This window comes from Hippocampus comes, unplaced genomic scaffold (assembly GCF_001891065.2).
Source record: "Hippocampus comes isolate QL1 unplaced genomic scaffold, H_comes_QL1_v1.1 scaffold130, whole genome shotgun sequence".
NCBI classification, from domain to species: domain Eukaryota; kingdom Metazoa; phylum Chordata; class Actinopteri; order Syngnathiformes; family Syngnathidae; genus Hippocampus; species Hippocampus comes.
Genome location: NW_017842057.1, coordinates 1,723,490 through 1,743,514, shown reverse-complemented (window position 1 = coordinate 1,743,514; position 20,025 = coordinate 1,723,490). Strand labels below are relative to the sequence as shown.

The following is a 20,025-nucleotide window of genomic DNA, read 5'->3' as shown; positions in this document are numbered from 1 at the left end:
ATCCCTAAATTGACCTGAATAGACTGCACAGCACTGGGCTCATTCAGATGTTGGCTTTCACGTTTGAATAATACCATCAGATGTTTAAAAACATATTTCTAATGGAAAATTATTGATAACAACCGAAAAGTAATTTTACAAGATTTTTCCAAGTTCTAAAAGTGGTCCATTGAACGACATGTCTTTTCTCTTTTCTGTAAAATGACACGCAAGTGTTTAAGAACGGTTGATTGCAGTGCAGTTGCAGTTTTTCTGCTTATTCTTCATATCCAGCGCAAGTGAGTGAGAATTACTGAGATATGCCAAATTTTAAACCCTTGGGGACGCTGACTAGGAGTACTTCCTGGAACGACTCATCATGTGAATACAGTTTCTGTAACAAATGACAGTTTCAACTTCTGGCATGCATATTACAGAGATTTTAGCTGTTTTCTCAGGTCTTTGTGAATGTTTTCACAAGCATTATCATTACACGAAATGCCAACATAGCTATCATTTTTTTAAAACATACTTAGACTTGCATTATACAATTATCGTATTTTCCGCACTATAAGGTGCACCTAAAAGCATTCAATTTTCCCAAAAGCCGACAGTGGGTCCTACAATCCGATCCGCTTCATCTATGGTGTTACACAGTCTCTTTATGTTTTCCATTGAGTTGTTTCCCTGTTCCTATGCCATCTAGTGGCGATTATTAGCAGGAACCACTTGTAACCTAAAAGGGTTCTGCCCGACACTAATTGACATGCGCATTCGCCAACAACTGACTAAACGAAGGAAGAAGGAGACAAGCAAGACCTCTAAGGATTTTATCCCCTTGTAGATGTAAGCCCACGAGGTTTGTGTGCCTTTTTGTTGAATCAATTGTCTTCATAACTTTTGTCTTTCATTCATTGTTTTGTAATGCCATTTGTATTTTTATGTTTCATGTCTGCGTTTGTGATCAGCTCTCATGGCTTTACTACAGCTGCAGCACTTTGGAAGGCTCTATATAAATAAAGCTGCATTGTACTGTGTTGTATTCCCTTTAGCGTAGCTCCATCTAGTGGATGCTAGCGCAACCTCAGCCATTATTGAAGCTTCTATTCTAAGCGCCTTATAGTGCGCCCTATACATGAAAACACTGTTAAACTAGGCCATTCATTGAGGGTGCACCTTATAATCCGAAAGCGCCTTATAGTGCAGAAAATACGGTACATTCCAATTCTTTTGGCTAGTGGTCACTGATGGTGTAGCGATGCATTCGTCTGAGTTTGGTGCAGGCAGTGTGGGCTCAGTTCCCACTCAGTGACGGTGTGAATCTAAGCGTGAATGGTTGTCTGTCCGTATATGTGCCCTACGACTGATTGGCGATTAGTCCAGAGTGAAGTTTGCCATTTGCCTGAGGTCAGCTGAAAGGCTCCAGCACACCACGACCCAGAGAAGGATAAAAGGCGCTGAAGACAGATAGATGGATTTGTTTAGCAATCGTGTTTTTAAAATTTTTTTTTTTTTTTCCATTTAATGCATGCAAAGCGTCCTGTAAATATATACAGAACAGTGTTTTTGTCGCGCTAAAGCTGTTAATCAAGGTTTTTACTTAATCATCTGAGTTGCAATTCGCCCTGCTTCTTGGCTTCTCACTTTTCTGTTGAGGTTATAAGGCAGTTGAAACTATGAAAAGGCATTTATGCTGTTAAATGCAAGCCTGGAATTCCCTTTAAGTGGCTCATGTCACATGTTCTGTTGGCACTTGTTGGTACCGTTCTGATAAAGAAAGAAAAACCTTCAATTTTCACTGAATTCATCTGAAACTGACGACTAATTAAACTTGCCAAACTGTGTGTGGTCAAGCCACAAAGTTTCGAGGAGAGGGTCCTTTGGAAAGATGAAAGACAACTGGAGCTTTTTTGGCAAGTCACATCATCTTTCATTTTTCGTTTTCACCTTTTGTGAAACAGATAGGAATCTGCAGCATCCGGCACAAGGTGTCCCGTATCTGCAGCGTACAATGAATAAAAACTGTAAAGTCAATGTTTTATCGACATTACATTTGTCAATTTCAAGTGTTGTCAGTGGCCATTGTTGGCTTTTCTTTCTATCACTGAATGGTTCAGATTTTCAATTTTTTTTTTTGTTTTTGCAAAATGATCTGTTTGATTTTTCACTACTCAAATAGTAAGCCAGCCTGCTGACATTTCATGAATGAACTTAATACAATATATTTACATGAGCTCTGCCTGTTGACCTTCAAGTCAGCCTGTAAGATTATGTCCATCGTCTCCACCCAGTCAACAGCGAGATTGGCATTTTGAATAACATGCATTGATACTAGAAGTTATGGTACGTCCTGGGTCTTCTTAGGACAAAGAGGCTATAAAATACGGAGCACTTCTTGTCCATAACAGCAGGCATGTTGTGAGCTGACTGTATTTATGGCTGTTCTCACTGGTCGACAAAGTTGACCCGATAAGTAAGCTGATGGCCATTGTCCCAGGCATACAAAACCCTCTCTTTGGGATTATAATCGATTTGTGTGGTGAATGAATACTCATTGGTAAAGGCCAGACGTGGGATGGCCTCTGTGTTGGTGTGGGTGTCATAAGCATAGCGCACTTCTCCTTCCTTCTGGTTGTACACATTGACAGCATACAAGACACCACAGATGATGAAACAGTTGCCATAAGAGTTCCGCTTGAGACCTGTCCTCCAGGTGGTTTCCTTTTTTAAGGACAGGTCTCCAGGATCAAGTTTACTAATGACAATCACTTCCTGTTGGTTGTAGTCATAGTCTATTGAAGGATAGATCACCCACAGTCCACTTTCATCCACTGCAAAGTCAATATCAGAGTGACCTCTCCATTTCCATGGGGTGGTGTCCTCGTAAACCACATCATGCAACAATGTCCAGGCAGCCACGTATCGCATTTTCAGGTCATACTTGATGATGTTCTTGGTGAAGGCTCTATTGTAGTAGAAGGCTCCATTGTAAACCACGTGACCCGTGCCAATCCAATTGTAAGGAAGTTTGAAAAGGTTGCTCCAGCGGCCTACAGCAGGGAAAACGTTGCATTAGTTTCCGATTAAACCTTAAAATTTGATACAAAAACAATACAGATGATGTGCAACCTTCGAATAAACTGTGAATTACTGTGTATTTAACAAACCCAATTAAGGGGGTGTTTACCGAGAAATGGGGAGAAAAAAAAAAGATTTGTGTGTAAAAAAGCAGGTCACCTTTAACCTATGGTGGTGCGTGACCTTCATTACCGGAAATTGTTAGCGGTCAGCAGCCTGCAATTGCAGCTTGCGATCAGAGCTGTTGCGATGTATGTACTTTTTTTATGATTCTCATTCAGTTTGCTTCATCTACATTTCACCGATGGCACTGCTGAAGAATGGGAATCTGGTGCACCAGGAATAGCATTTCAAAATGGTACACGTGAGCTACAATAGTCATGTTCATGCATTTAGCATGCTGCAAAGGTGCATCTCATGCCTCCGTGTCAGATCTCCCACTCAAGTAGGTAGTGATTTCCTTTTCACAAACTCATAAACCCTTTTATCTACTTTATTTTTCTGTTTCAGTCATGTTAGGTGCCATCAGTCAAAATAACAGAGCATGTGGTATCTAATTCTCTCGACATATTAAGGTCATGCAAACAAATTGAGGCAATTATGGGAAGTTGGGAACTCCAAATTGCATGTCTGGTGTTCCCACTGCGTAGCATTTTGAGAGCTCCATATAAAGTCACTCTTCAGGAAGTTCAGGGCCTCTCTAGTGTGTTATAGTAATCAATATGTTCCACTCGTGTGTGTATGAGGATGTTATCTCCATGGTGCCAATGACAATGTTTGCACAATACCAGACTGTGTATAGAAACTGTATTATGTGACATGAACAACGTTTGCTTAGTAATTCAATACTGAACCAACAAATGGTGTACGTCTGGTGTCATTTTCGAATCACATCTGTCAGTCCTAACCTTTCAACCTCAGGAAGTGTGATTACGATTTGATAATATAGGAAGCCCATGATGAAGGACAAAAGCAGTGTGGTTGAAGACCACAACCACCCACATCACCAGAGTCAACCTACTGCTAATCCCTTCCTACTGGGCCTTGTTCAAAGGGAAGGCTCGGAGCCCATGTCAGAGGACAGCAGGCATCACCGCCACTCACCAAGATAGCTAGTCAACCGCACACAGCTCTGAGCTTACCTCACTGCAGGATGCTTTGAATGGAAGTGAGTTTCGAAAGCCCATTGTCCAAACACATCTACATCAACAAGCCAAATCCTATGAAGGCAGATCATCTTAACTTTTTAAAGAGTGTAATCCAATTCCTTGGTTGATGTGCATATAAAAGGAGTTGATTTTCCCACCCTCTGAACAATCAAGACCGAAATTCCTCAGACACAAGCAGTTTCACAGATTGCCTGCACAGAGTGAGCTTAATTCCATTAACCCCACATCCAATCGAGCTTTATTGTTATGGTTTTAACAGGGGAGTGAATGTGCCATGTCCTTCAAAACAACCACAATCTTGTGTCAAATGGAGAATAGTATGCCAGTTATTGCAGCCTTGGGAAGTGGTATGTACAGGGCATAGTGTTTTCCTCTTTACCATTTGCCTTAATATTAATGCAACCTGCTAAAATGATCAACAATAAATTAAAAGAACCAAACATTTTGTTCCCATTAAGCAGGGAAAATTTCACTCGCTTGGCGTGACCGTCCTGTAACAAGTTTGGTTTACAGGTGTGTATTTTCACGTCATGTAAAATTAGATTTCATCCTATGTAGCTTTTTAGCTTAAAGCTTGTTTGGATGATTGTTTCAATTGTTTCAGCTAGGTTTAGGGGAGTATGTGGAGGTAAAACGTTAGAATTGTGAATTAAGTTCCAGATCTTGATGGATGGAATATATAAATAATTAATAATACGAATTTTAAATCAACTCATTTGTCTTCTTATGGGCTCTCCATCCGTGCAGTGGTGGACAAGGAGATCGGGTGCAGTTTAAGATGAGTGGTTGTTGAATATGGGGAAGGTGCGGTGTGGCATGATTGTGGGATACAGAAACTGGCTCTTGGGATCGATCGATTGATCCATCCATCAAGCCATCCATTTCCTAAATCGTTAGTATTCATTTAGGTCCCTGGTGCAAACGGGGTAGTACGCCCTGGAATAGTCACCAGTCAATCAGAGGCTTCAATTTAGGCTTGCACCCAAATTTCTATTACATATATATTCGTTAATTGAACCTACCCTACTGTAGGTGTGAGTGTGAATGTGAAAGTGAATGATGCCCTGCGATTGACTGGCAGCCAATCTAGGGTGTACGTCACCTCTCGCCTAATTTCAGCTGCGAAAGACACCAGCTCACCTGTGACCCTAATGAGGACAAGTAGTATAGGAAATGGATGGATGGATAATCCTTAAGATTGTTTCTGAGGACATCATCTATATATCTTTTGTTTCAGTCATGACACTTGCATTTGTATCCTTCATGCATAGCCATGATGAAATTCCAAAACAAGCACACCTTGTTTGAAGTTCTCCAAGTTGCGAAACTCCACCAAATTGTTGCCATAGTAATAGTTGGTAACGTAGATCTTCGAGTCTTTGGCCAGTGGATCCTTCATCCAGGCTCCTTCATTACGACCATAACTGTGTTGCTTCTCTGGCTGCTCGATTGATGCTAGAGTCCCTTCACAGTGAAGGAGTTTCCCTGTAAAAGAAAAGGTTGAACATAAAGCATATACATTTGTGATTCCAGTTTGAATTTACACTTAACAATTGTTGTGTCATGGTTCTGTTTGTGGCCAACAGGTGGCACTGTAGGGCTCCGCCTGCAGCTGCACACCTGTTGGTCATTGTGTCATTAGTTGTCTGTTTTAAAAGGACTCCCTGCACGACCACTCGGTGTCCGGTCATTGTTTGTTCTGTCATGTTTCTGTTGGTAGTTTTTTGCTTCAGCCATGGTTTTTGTTTGTTACTTTGGATTCTTTTTGTTTTCATGACTTTCTTTGTTCTGGATTTAGTTTTCTTATCATTTTGTTAATACAGTTCGTCAAGTACAACCTGCTCCTTCCTCCTGCCTGCTTTTTGGGGTTCACCACCACCGCGCAACGTGACATGTTGTTTGGTTCCATATTTCGAGAACCAACCAAAACTTCCGCTTCAACAATGTTTTTCCAAATATTTGTTGCACTGTGAACCATTAACACACTCAACAATAATTGCGTGTTTATCTGTGTGTGTTTTGGTGAGGTGTGTTTGTTCCATTAAACCAAGAATAACAAAACACAATACATTTTGCAAGACGTTTAATGGTCGTAATGCAATCCTGTCGTCAAGTCAAATTTATTTATATTGCCTTTAAACACAAAAATCTCAAAAGGCTTCATATGCCCAAATTTAGGAAATATTAAGAACATTCTTTGATCGAAACCCTTAGCAGGGGAAGGAAAAAAAACACATCTGGGGAAAATGCAAAACCCTAAGAAGGGGCTGCAGATGAGGGAATCCCCCTTCCAGGATGATCAGACTGCAATGGGTGCAGAGTGGGTAGCATTTAACACCATGTGATGCTATACAATGTTAGTTAGAATAATGTAAGGGTTCATCCATTTTCTACCGCTTATCTGGGGTTGGGTCGTGGGGGCAACAGCTTTAGCAGCAAAGCCCAGACTTTCCTCTCTCCCGCTACTTGTTCCAGCTCTTCCCGGGGGGATACCGAGGTGTTCCCAGGCCAGCTTGGGGACAGTCTCTCCAGCGTGTCCTGGGTCATTCCCGGGGCCTCCTGCTGGTGAGACATCCCCGGAACACCTCATCAGGGAGACATCCAGGAGGCATCCTAATCTGATGCCCGAGCCACCTCATCTGGCTCCCCTCGACGTGCAAGAGAAGCGGCTCGACTCTGAGCCTATCCCGGATGACGAAGCTTCTCACCTTATCTCTAAGGGAGAGCCCGGAAAAAAAGCTAATTTCTGCTACTTGTATCCTGGATCTCGTTCTTTTGGTCACGACCCATAGCTCGTGACCTTAGGTGAGGGTTGGAACGTAGATCAACCAGAAAATTGAGAGCTTTGCCTTTTGGCTCAGCTCCTTCTTCACCACGACAGACCAATACAAAGTCTGCAAGAGTAAGTAAGAGTCAATTTAATGAAATGAGGTTCTGATATTTTAGGAGAACTCCTTCTCGAAACCTGGCCCGGTTGATCGATGAGGTAATCTCCGTGGAAGCGCCTCTGAGGAGGTGATCCGATCAGCCGGAGCAGAATCCGTCCATAGACATCCAGTGGGGTCATCATCACTTCACCTACCTTTCCAAGCCAGGGAGGAGGGGTTTAGGAGAAAGAGAAGAGGCAGTCAAAGAGGACAACATGTAGTTCAAATAAATGCAAGCATATACAAATAAATCTTGAGTTAAGTTTTCTGTATGCCTAAACTAGTCGTGTAGCACCACCTCAGTAGAAAACATGTCAGTATGCAATGCAGCAGTAGGTAGTAAATCGGTATGGAATGTGTAATGCTATAATTTATATAGAGTTTTGTGTGTTGTAAGAGTCCAGCATAGCGCTAGTTAGCCATAGCTTGACAGACTTCACATTCGTTCTTACAAGCTCACTAATCACTTCTACCCCAGCCTGCTATAATGTGGACTGTCAAGGAAGGCTCAATCAGCAATCTATGATTCTAGAAAGAGTGATTGTGCCTTCCAAGTTTGGGTGAAGGCCATCCTACTTGAGCAGGTCGGTCTCATCATTGCCTCTCGCGGGCAAGAGTCCAGAGAAAATTACTCAATGCCGACTCATCTTTCTGATGAGATTATTAATCCTGGCGATATTCTCCTTTGTCATCTCCGATTGCCTCATTCTAGTATCAATGGAGCTGACATGTACCACAATGTCTGATGAGCGAGTGTTAGCTTTTTGCTGGTGTATTGACCTGTTGCGTGCCAGCTCACTGAGACGAGCTTCAAAGTCAGGTGCTCTGGCCCCAGAAATGCACAATCCTGTTGCTGGATTTTTAATTATCAAGCTGCTAATGCTAATCAGGCTAGTGGGTTTGCTACAACTGTTGTGTCAGCCACATCTACCACATTAGTCTGCTCTAGCTGACAGGCACGTCCCTCTATCACAGAAAGCCTCTTAATGAGAAGGATGCAATTTGTGCAAGTGTAGCAAAAATACATACTTACAATTAATTGCCTGGTGAACAATGGCAGTTTGAGCAAATGAGCAGCCAAAGACCCCTGGTGGTGTCTGAGCAGTGTGGCCGAAACCGGTAAAAATCGACGATTCACTGCTTACAAAAATTAAAATCAGTCTTCAAAAGTAAAAATGTAGGACACAGTTGAGGGGAAATCGAAAAAAGAATAGAGTTTGTTCATCTCGCCTGTATTTGTCTGGCGGAACTAGCGCAAATTGGATGTGGAGTAGTTTGCTTAGTCTTGGGGCCTTAGTGACAAAACACTGTAAAAAAGATGGGGAAACCACCAGTGACATGCATCGTGGATGTTACATCTGGATTCTCTTGCGTGTACTGTAAAAGGTAAACCAGTGATTGGCTAAGAGTAACATGACAAACACATAAATATCAGTTTGTCATGGAGAGACATTACTTTGCAGACGTTGAAGTCATAAGTATGTCTCCTTCCAAAAAAACGAAACTATATGCCATCGGTGAAAGTGCTGCTGCAGTCATACTTACTTTTCTACTTTCTTTCTTTATTTTATTTTATTATTGAGCTAAAACTGCACAGCATCAAAATGAGAGACGTTTCTGGTAACTATAGGTAAGCTATTTGAGTGGGTTTACATGAATTAGAGGTCAATCAATTTTAGTCAGACAAAGTATATTCGAAATGTAACCTGCTCTGTGGAGAGAAGGTCGACTGTTGTTGTTGCTGTTGTCAAGCAGTAGTACAATAGTGGGGGCTGGTCTCTCGGTGGCTGCTGTGCTTTGGCTGGTGATGATCGTCGTGGTTGGTGCAATGGTAGTGGTTGGTGGGATAAAAGCAGTCTTGGTGGTGGTCGTCGTGATACCGGTAGCAAATGCGGTAGGTGTGGTAGTCTCTGCAACTGTAGAATCCATGGTTTCAAGTACCATTTCAGCTCCGCCGTCCTCAGACTGGGTTTCGGTAATATGATGGCGTGTGTATGTTTTGGCTGGGTTGTCTGACAAGAAGCAGAAACATTGGGTAGTTAGCCTTGATGACGTAACTGCATATGAGCAAGTAAAAATGACAGTGACAAAGCCGGTGGATGAGTTCTACCGGGAATTCCTCAAGGCTCTGGATGTTGTGGCATTGTCCTGGTTGACACGTCTCTATCACACGGACATATGGGACAGTGCCTGTAGATTGACAGACTGTGATGGTGGTCAGTCTTTTTAAAAAGGGAGACCGGAGGGTGTGTTCCAACTACAGAGAAATTAAACTCCTCAGCCTCCCTGGAAAAGTCTATTCAAGGATATTGGAGGGAAGGGTCCGTCGCGAGCTTGAAAAACAGATTCTGCGGGAGCAATGTGGTTTTAATCCTGACCGTGAAACAAAAGACCAGCTCTAAACCTTCCGCAGGGCCCTTGAGTGTGCATGGGAGTATGGGGTCCCAAACACCCTGATAAGGGCAGTTTAGTCTCTGTACCAACGATCCCATAGTTTGGTCTACATTACCGCCAATAAATCGGATCAATTTCCAATGAGGGTTGGACTCCACCAAGGCAGCCCTTTGTCACCGATTTTGTTCATAACTTTCATGGACAGAATTTCTAAGTGCACCCGAGGCATTGAGGGGGTCCGGTTTGGTGGCCTCAGTATTGTATCACTGCTGTTTGCAGATAGTGTGATGATGTTGGCTACATCAAGCCGTAACCTCCAACTCTTACTGGAGTGGTTCATCTGATTTTTAAGTGGGTGGGATGAAAATCAGCACTTCCAAATCCAATCTAAAAATCAAGATCCTCAGTCGGAAAAAGGTAGAATGGATGAATTTTTGGAACAGAAAGTTGGTGCTTAGAATTGAAGCGGATCGATACGGGACAGGAGAATTGAACCAATCTCTGTATTCGTCAATGGACTCTACTTGTTTACTTTCAAACTTAGCTGGTAGCAGACGTGTGTGACGTAATGCACGCTGTGATCATGACTTTTCTGATCTACTGGTGAAAGGAGACTGATTCTCTCCTCGTTCATCTATATCTGCTTCAAGCAACACGGTGCATGTTTGTTTCAGTATTTAAATGAGTCATCAACTTGTCTTGACTATTCCATCATCACTGAAGGAATGGATGAAATAGTTGTGTAATCCTGATGGGAATACTCAATGTAAATGAGTACAGCATATAATATATTGTTGTTTCTATATCCCATTCATCTCCTTTACAGAGAGCTAGAGAGGGAGGGAGAGATTGGGAACAGCCCCTGGAATAACTGTCCCCAGCTGGATTTTGACCGACGCCGATCCCATTCGTGGGCGGCTATAATTTGTGGTGCTGATATATATATAGTACCAAGAATTACAGCCTCCATTGCCACTAAAATAAATAAACACCTCTCTTAAACCCATTCAACCCAAAGTGAACATTATGATCCACATGAAGGGTGTATTTATTGCCAGAATGTTGTCTATAGTTACATCATACTGATTTAATCCATGTCTTTCTTGCGCAAATGTTTTATCATATATCTTTATTGTTTATGTTTAATGTTTAACTTTTAGGTTAAATTTGCCGTTATGTTTTGGACATTTCATGAAATTTTGATGAAGCGAAGGCTATTTTTACAGTGACAATGGCATATACAGGATCTACAAACCTCCTCCAACACCGCCCCTGAGCAAATGTTGTAGCCCAGCTGCTGTGATGGAAGTGTCATATTCAACGGACAACTTAGGAAACACTTGGCAGCTCTCAGTGAAAATCTGAGTAAGTGTTTGAAATGGCCGGAGCGGCATCAAGGCTCTTTAGCTTCCAAGGATAAATAAAGCAAACACTACTTTTTAAAAGAGCGTCCTGCTCCTTGGTAGAGATTATGGATATGCAGCTAAAGTTTTCACTGATTTGACAGGGAAGGCTGAGCACTTTGAGCCTCACATACACTTTGTACATGCAGGAACACCCGGTCTGACAGTGTCATGTGCGTGTGCCCTGTGCAAACGCAGCATACCTATTCACTCAACTAGACTTAAAGAGGATTGGAAGGAGTCAGGAAATGTTTTCTCTGCAATGGTGAGGGTCCCCGTGCGTTGTTGTGAAGAGTGAAGCTCAGGCATGCCATGGCCATGGCAGCGGTCCATTGACACAGCATTCCATTTGCTCCATGTATTTTGTCAATAAAAGATTTGGGTTTCTTGCACTCTGAATGCACAGCGGCAATCCAAACCTGCAGTCTGGACCAGTTAGATTAAAAGAAAAAAAAAAAACCTCTTGTGCAAAACATGGATGGATTAATTGCCTTACAATTACCGTAAAGTCATAATCTCAACAACCTCAGAAAATGTTTATGCAGGTACTTTGATTGACGTACCATCAAATGACACTAATAAAGAGCTTAATTGCAAAACTGCTGTTTGATCCTAATCCAGCAAAGCTCAAGTGGGGTGAAATGAAATTGCTGAAAAAAAAAAATTGGATCATTTTCAACACACACATTGGATCACGCTCTGATGATGATCAAACAAGGGTAGGTAGAAAGGTAAAAGTAAACTATCAGAACAATGTTTGCTTTAGGTCTAAGGAGTATGTTTTCAATGAACTGCACAATGCTGGGCCAACATACAAAGCGACACTTCAAAGTTGAAAACTCTCACCTCCTCTGACCTCATCCTCGTCACTCTTGGCAGCCTTGTAGTAGGTAATGCCTCTGACCACACCTGGCTGGTGGCCAACCACCTTGGTTTTGGCTGTAGGATCGGGCTTCAGTGGTTTCACAGGTTTAGTGACCTCCTTTTTGGGCTTGATTACTTTTTCTTTGGGTTTGGGAGGGGGCTTGGATGATGGAGGCTTTTTGTTGAGTGGCTTTATGACGCTCTTGGGCTTGGTCTCATCGTTATTGTGCTGGAAACATCAATATTTTGGAAATATTAGCATGCTGTAATGACGAACTGCTACAGTGGCTTGAAAAACTATGCATATGATTTGAACTTTTTCACATTTTCTGACCTTGCAATCATAAACTTGAGTGCACTTTACTGAGATTTTTTTTCTGATCGTTTAATACAAAGTACCATGCAATGGTGAAGTGGAATGAAAAATAAACAAACATCCATTATTTTAAGTGAATATATATCGAAAAGTGTGGTGTCCATTTCTATTTAGCCCTCCTAGTATGCTAATACCCCTAAATCCAATTCAGTGCCACATATTGCCTTCAGAGGTCACCTCATTAGTATGTAGTCCACTTGTACGTGGCAGAATCTGACCGCGCGGGACAACTACATGTAAATCTTGTGCCCAGAAAGTCTGGCCTTTATGGAAATGTGAGAAGAATAAAGACATTGTTGAATGAAAGGCATATGAAGTCCTGTGTTCTCTGTAAGGGATTCCGCAAATGTGGAATCTTTATGCAGTATGAGGATGTCTGGATTTCCTCTTGGGCCAACAGATTTGCTGTTCGACAGGGTTGTATGGAATACACCTCCTGATGTAGTTTATTTGAAAACTCGGTTCTTAAAGATGATCACAGGTTCACTTGAATCAAATGAGCTCTTCTTTCAGCACATTTACTCAAACTATAGGTACAAGCACAATTGGTTTTCTAGCTGCCAGCATGGTTTGGAAAAGGTGGACTCTGAAACAATATGGTCGCTCATGCTCGAAAATATAGAAAACCTTTAGCCAGCTTTTCAGTAACTTTTCAGTTTCTGCAATCATTGGCCAGCGTAGATAGAGCACCATCACTGACCAACTAACTAACCAATCCAACTCTAGTGAGGCAGAACACTCAAGTTTGTGGACTGTAAATCATTTAGCAATCTGCAGCTGTGGTCCAAGAGCTACAACATGACCACTTGGACAAGCTACATTGTCATGGAAGAGCCCATTTTGAGAGCTGGTTATATGGTCATGAGAGAGGTTGTTGATCTGTGGGGCGAACTTCTGAGTTGGACTGCACAGGGGTCCGACAGTGCACAGTGAGAATCGTGCCTACTTGAAACCACTACTCGTGGAAATATGCAGCTAGTGTAGAACATGAAACATGATATGCAGGATAAATGACCTAAGGTTACTCTAGAGTTTGTTTTCATGTCTGAAAATGATGGTGAAGCGAGAGTGCGCGCCAATAGACATTTTAGGCACTTCAAGTAGAATCAGTCTTTGTTTTCTTTTTCTAACCTTCTGTAAAGCACTTTGTCACAGCTGCAGCTGTTGTGAAAGCGCTATATAAATAAAGATGTATTGTATCGTAACCCGCACCTTGGTCTCAGAAGAGTCTTTCTGAAGCAGCTGCAGACTGAGACTGGAGATCTCTTTCTTGATGCTCATCATAATGTTGGAGTAGTTGTCATATCTCTTAAACTGGTTGGTCAGGCTGGTCATGCTGTCACGGACAAATTCATTCTCTCGTGTTAGGTTTGTCTTGATTGTCTGCAAAAGGTAACAATGTCATTACAATAGCAGTGATAAATTCCTTCAAATAGTGTGGCTGTAAATCTCTTCACGGTGATCCAGCTTTTGAAAAGCATGATGTGAAGATGTTGTCTACCTCTTCCAGGGTGTTCATCTGAGACACCACTTTGTTGATGTATGAGTGGACTTTCATCAGATCCATGCTGTAAAGTGTTCCCTCGAGCAGATCCACCATAGACTGGAGCTGGGGGTTGATCCCAGAAAAGCAGGAGAACAATTATTCATTCTTTCCTTACATCTTCATGTAATCTGTTCATCTGAGTCTGACGCATACATGATTTTACTATATGCTGTATGAAAACACATTTGCATGACATTGGCTCTGATTACAACAGGCAGATGGGTTCATTTCACAGCTCATTTAGTTTTATCGAGATGATCTTTGAGTTAGTTTAGGTCAGAAGGATCACAAGGCCCAGATTTCACTGTCTGAGCTCCTAGTGAAATTCAAAATTGTCATGATCATGGTCTGTAAGTGTCCGGCAGGTCCAGAGGCGTTAGCGGTTTTCCTGTTGCGCATCTGTCTGGCATCACAATTATTGGGACTATTTAAAGACCTCATGGACCCATGTCAAGCTGTCGGATAATTTCTTGCTCAAGTCATTGTTCATGTGCATTTAATCTAGACCAGGGGTGCCCAAACTTTTGTTTTGGACCGAAGATCGACTTTTCGATCAACCAACCTCCCGCGATCGACCCGTTACCACGCATGCACATGCACACGCACGCTATGATGAGCAACAGCCTGACACGGAGGCATGCGACGCACTTTTGCAGTCTGTTAACTATCCTAGCTCACACGTACTTCCCTCAGCTCTCTAGATTCCTATTCTTTGCCTGTGCCCTCGGTGAATTGTACACGAAACAAACTCTGAATGAGAATTAATGATAACAGTAAAAGATAGCGCAACAGCTCTGATCACAAGCTGCAATTGCAGACTGCTGAGGGCTAACAACTTCCAGTGACGCAGGTCACGCGCCACCGTAGGTTAAAGATTTACCTGCTTGATTTTATTTTATTTTTGAAATACTTTTTGTGAAAATGAGACTGATAGAATGATTAGGGTGCAACACCCCTCGCAATCGACTTGGGACCAGTCCGTGATCGACGTAATGGGCACCCCTGGTCTAGATGCTCTCTGATCACTCTTGTTCTGTTTTTGGCTCTTGCCTTTGCTTATGCTCCTCGTTTTTCAAGTAAGTAGTTCTTGGTGTGTTTAAGTGTTTCCACGGTTTGTTCTCCAAGCGGTCTTTGTCTTGGTCTTTCTTGTACTTTTGTTACAAGCTTTTTTCGTCCGTGTTTTTTCCTTGCCTAGTGCAAGCGCTTTTTGTTTTATTTGCATTACTCCTGTCTTGTTGTTCAGCGTCATTATTTGTACATTGTCGGCCTTGTGCCTATTTTTTTTGTAAATAAATATTTTTTGTTAGATCAACTTTCCTGAGTCTACCTTTCTCTCCTGTGGTTGAGTGGAAAGAAATTTCATCTGTGCTGTATGTTGCACACAGAGCACATTTGAGAATAAAGTTGACTTGACTTGACTTTTAGGGTCCAATTGTGTTCGGAACATTCCGGACGCCCAACAAAAGTTAAGCGAACTTTTGCCCTTCTACACCACTTGGTCTTGGGTGTAGGACTAGATAAGTTGTATACTTCTTCCTACTCCTTTGAGCATATAACTGTGGTGATGTTTGTTTTACTTACTTTTTTTATTTTTCCTTTTGTAACTTTGGCTTGCCTTTTGTCAATCCGTCAGTGTATTGTATGTTCAATAAACAATTAACCAATAAAACCAACTTGGAGCAGTTGGAATCTATGTAGAAATTTGGTATATTTTCTGGTATTTGCAAAAGGAAATAATCCTTGGTCAACCCCACTGTTGGTAAATTGAAAGAGTGCAACCTTAGGTACAGTGTGATTTTTGGAATGCTTGTGTCATGAGCATCTCAACGCTTATGTTTCGGAGTTTGAGCTCCATCTTCTTGTGTCATTTTAAAAACTCAGGACTTTTAGCTTCATTGACTGACCTTTAATAACTCAGGAGCCTGTTTCTTCAGCTTCTCCATCTTCCACTCATTCTCGCAGGGGTTGAGGGAGGATGGCGGAGCGGTGCAAGAACATTTGCAGTCAGATCCCGAGCTGACTGTTTCCACGGTATAGAAATCCTCCACACGAACACTGCCACTGCGCAGCCGTGTGCAGGCATCCCTGCTCAGAGGTCGCATGATGCACTTACAGCGGCAGTCGGAGCCCTCTGATACCATACGAACAGGCTCTGTCTCGCCAAATATCTGAAAGTGGAATTCATCATGAAGTTACTAAAACTAATATTAAATTATGAATACATTTGTTTGCGATGAACATAATTTAGATGAACATGAAAAGCTTAATTTTCTCAAGAAATAGAATCATCGACCTTATGGCATATTTTTCCTTCATTTTTTTTTTTACGCAAGGCAACATGTACCACGTGATACATTTTGTAACCAATACGCAGGTACTGTATGCTATTCCCTCAGCAAGCAGTGAGTTATCTCACTCAGCTATTGTATCCCTGCTGAACAATCATAAACAATTCTCTCTATTTTATTAATGGAGAACAAAAGCAAGGGAAGGAAACTGATCCAAGGGGAAAAAAAAGCATCCTTCCTCTCTTTTGTATGTTCACTGTTGTGACTCAGAGGAAAGCCTCAAACAAAAAGACTGTAACACCACAATGACTTATTATTCCATTGCGCTCCAGCCAGACCCCCCCCCCCCCCTCCCAATTTTTAAAATATTGGGGATTATAGACGGACTATATATGATGAGTAACCTCGTCTTATTAACAATAACAGCACAGAACGACCCTGGAGTGAATGAGATTGTCCTTGATGCAATGTCTTATTTTGCTGGTCCCATCAATGGCGCCATTAATCGATCAGCAAATTATGACAACTCATCGCCAGTTTTGCATAAAACGCAAAATATCTGTCTTTCCAATCCAGCTGATCGGATCTGTGTAAAGTCTTGTTAACCGAACAGATGATTGGCATAAAAATGTATGTCGTGGGTGGCATGGTGGGCAACTGGTTAGCACGTCGGCCTCGCCATGCAGAGGTGCCGGGTTCGATTCTGGGTCCGGCCTTCCTGTGTGGAGTTTTCATGTTCTTGCCTTCACAGGTTTTCTCGTACATGGTAGGTGTGATTCAATGTCCCTCTGTGTAATTGTGAACGTGAATGGTTTTTCGTCTATTTGTGCCCTGCAATTGGCTGGCAACCAGTTCAAGGTGTCCCCCGCCTACTGCCTGAAGACAGCTGGGATAGGCCTGAGCACGTCTGTGACTCTGGTGAGGATAAAGCGGTTAAGATGATAGATGGATGGATGGAGTATGTTGTCGGAAAATGGCAGTCAAAAACCACACAGATCCAGCAACATTGGACATGCTGATTAACAGTGCAGCTAGAAAAACACAAACGCGAATCACAAAGATGTCTATTTGCATGCCCAAAAATGCTATGCTTGCCTCATTTTGACATTATGGGATTCATGTGCGGACCAATACTTTTTTGGCATATAGTATACATAGCAAATATTTGCCCTTTTTTGGGGTAATTAATTTTGTTTTATGTATTTTTGTGAAATCTTTCTGTGATTGGCTGCCGAACAGTTCAGGGTGTCCCCCACCTACTGCCTGAAGACAGCTGGCAGCACACCCGCGACCTTTATGAGGATAAGCGGTTCAGATAATGCATTGATGGAAATGAAAAAGGAAGAAATGGTTGATTTATCATTCCCTTTGAGGTATGGTATGTTTTTGGGGTCTTTTTTGAGGGATCTGGAATATGTGTGTGTGTGTGTATATATATATATATATATTTTTTTTTTTCCTTCCAAGGGTGCTCACAGTTGGTGTTGCCATTGTTACCTTAAAAAGGTAACTTAGTTACTTTACTGCTCACTCACTTGAAGAGTAATTTAGTTACTTTACTGATTACTTGATTTTCAAAGCAACTAATTCAGATGACAAGTTACTTTCATTCAGCAGATACCAACAAACTTGCGAAACAAAAAATTAAACCTTAAACGCAACTCTCCCTAAGTCCTTCCTCCATTGTTGTTTCTGGACATGTGATTTGTCAATGCACTGAAAATGACAATGTCATTCCTTCAGACGGTAATGCGAATTTGAATACTCCCACAATGCCTTTCACCATGTTCAAGCTGTGACGACCAGAGTTTTTCTTGTGTTCTGTCATGTATAGTTATGTTTAATGACTAGTGAGAACTACATTGTTGGGAATCAGATGTCCTTCTGAATTTTTGTTTTCATTATATAATTTTGCACTAAAAAATGTGTGCAAAGGAGGCACATGGGTAAGAAGAGTATGCTGTTTATTTAATTCAGTTATTTCTCACTGCGCCCTTTAATGGGCAGTTAAGTGCTGTGTTCTGTGGTAGTAAAAGGTGCCACTCTCTCAAATGCTGAATGTACATTAAATGCAAATGAGTAACCTGAAAATGATCCTAATCTGGCGCGATGTGATGAATTTCTTCTTTCCTAAGATCAAGGGAGGCATAAAGGGGAACCATTGTAAAGACTTGGACGGTATCGAGATGGCCATGGCGACAGACCTGCGCAAGATCCCAAAAGAATCCTTCCAGGAGTGCATAAACGTATGACAGAAAAGGATGTGAAAGCGAGTTTGATTTCAGGCCGTACTTGGAAGGGGAAAGTTGTAGCTTGTAATTTGGATTTAACGGCTATCTTTTGTGACGCCAGTGCTGGAATTTTTGTGAGCGATTGCAATTGAGTCCCTTACTCAAGTCAGGCGTCGAAGCATTGGATGGCCTTTGCTATTTGGATTAACTGAACGAGCAAATCAAGTTAATTGGAGGATGCACAAGATGAAGGCGTTGAAGGCTTATCATATTTTGAATAAAGCAATAGAACACATCCAAATGTAGCGGATGGACCTTTTCTGCTTTTGCTTTACCCTTCGTCCCTGCATTTACAATGGAATGACGGGTTTAGGAGAGAAAGTGGTGGAGGGGGCCTGTGAGTGGTGGGTTTGGGGGCTCATTAGTGAAGGAATGCAGGCTGAGTGATGGGGGAAGGTGTGGGGCTGGGGTGACTCGCCTTCCATCCATTACTGCACGAATACTGAGGAGGAGGGGCATGTCTGAAGCAGAGCAGGACTCCTGTGTGCATAACCAGACCCAACCTGACCCATGTCAAGTGAAAACACAGCAGGTTGACAAATGCTACAACCACATGAAAACAGAGTTGATTAGCAGATTAAACTTCTTGAGCGATGGAAGAGCACTGTTGCAGTTCCACTAAACTCTCGGTGGCTTAACCTTGCCCATTTTCCTTGACTATTCTTTGTCCTGTAATCATAAAACTTTCTTTTGAATTAATCACACAGCAGACATAGCGTGCCCCTCAATGGTGGACATGGAACTTGCATCCATTCTCAGCTACTTTTAACATCCTCCAGTGTTACTTCCCACCCAGTGTTAACTAACACCGATAAAATCTGTGTTCAAAATCTTCAGCCTTATCAGGGTCTCCGACCTTTCTTCCATTCCAAACAGACAAGTATTTCTGCCCTCATCCACTCAACCTTTCTGACTGAACTCAAGGATCAGTGTATCCGAGAGACTTTTGTATCTTTTTCTGAGCTCTCAAAGAAATGTATTCATACTCTTCAATCAGAAACATCCTCTGCTTTCTTCTCACAGCAGGTGGTGGGTCAAGGAGGCATTCCTCTCCATTAAACCTGAAAAGCTCCGATTTTGTTGAATGCATGCTATGAGTCTTGAACATAGGCCTCTCGTGCGATCAAGTACAAGGTCAAAAGAACAGGGCTCAACCAGGAACTCGCGTCTGCACAATGGGAGGGGGGAAAAAAAAGAGCGCAAGCCACAGAGAACTCCATTAGATCACTTATGGCAAACAATTTCTGACAGTGATGAAGTGAACCTCCAATTGTACTCAGGGTTGCAAAAACACAAGATGTGCTATACAATGGACGGTGCCGTCGGCTTTAGAATTTCACTTGTGTGGCCCTTTGTATGTATAACCGCGCTCATATAAACAAGTATGTCCCGCTTTTAATGCTTTGCCAGCAAGTAATTAGCTGCATGCTTGGGATGTCAAAAAGGCGAGCGGGCAGTGGTGTTGTCCTGTGAAAAACTTCAAATGCGTGGCTGTATGTGCTTATGACCACTTTTCCGACAGATGTCACCATAAAATAAAATTCTACTCAGTGAATGGCGTCATCAGGTGAACTTTGAAGTCAGAACTTTAGAAACAGTCCAGCCAAAATACTCTTTCTGACATGAACAGTCCTCATTGTGTCGCTGTGATGATTGACCCTAAAAAGTAATTTCATAAAGAATTCTTGTGGAAGCTTTTGTACTTTGATG

The 20,025-nt window shown here is 42.1% G+C and overlaps 1 protein-coding gene across 1 annotated transcript in view; it reads right to left on the bottom strand.

The window, feature by feature from the left end:
* Positions 1-762: 762 nt before the first annotated feature.
* The window catches only part of olfml2a (olfactomedin-like 2A), a 29,546-nt gene continuing 10,283 nt past the window's right edge, over positions 763-20,025 (bottom strand). The window contains exons 2-8 of the mRNA XM_019860975.1: positions 15,641-15,904; positions 13,692-13,799; positions 13,403-13,573; positions 11,797-12,043; positions 8,860-9,165; positions 5,526-5,711; positions 763-3,029 (exon numbers count right to left, since the gene is read on the bottom strand). Of these exons, the coding sequence (XP_019716534.1) occupies positions 2,425-3,029; positions 5,526-5,711; positions 8,860-9,165; positions 11,797-12,043; positions 13,403-13,573; positions 13,692-13,799; positions 15,641-15,904 (1,887 nt within the window). The 3' untranslated portion in view covers positions 763-2,424. The remainder of the gene's footprint in view (positions 3,030-5,525; positions 5,712-8,859; positions 9,166-11,796; positions 12,044-13,402; positions 13,574-13,691; positions 13,800-15,640; positions 15,905-20,025) is intronic.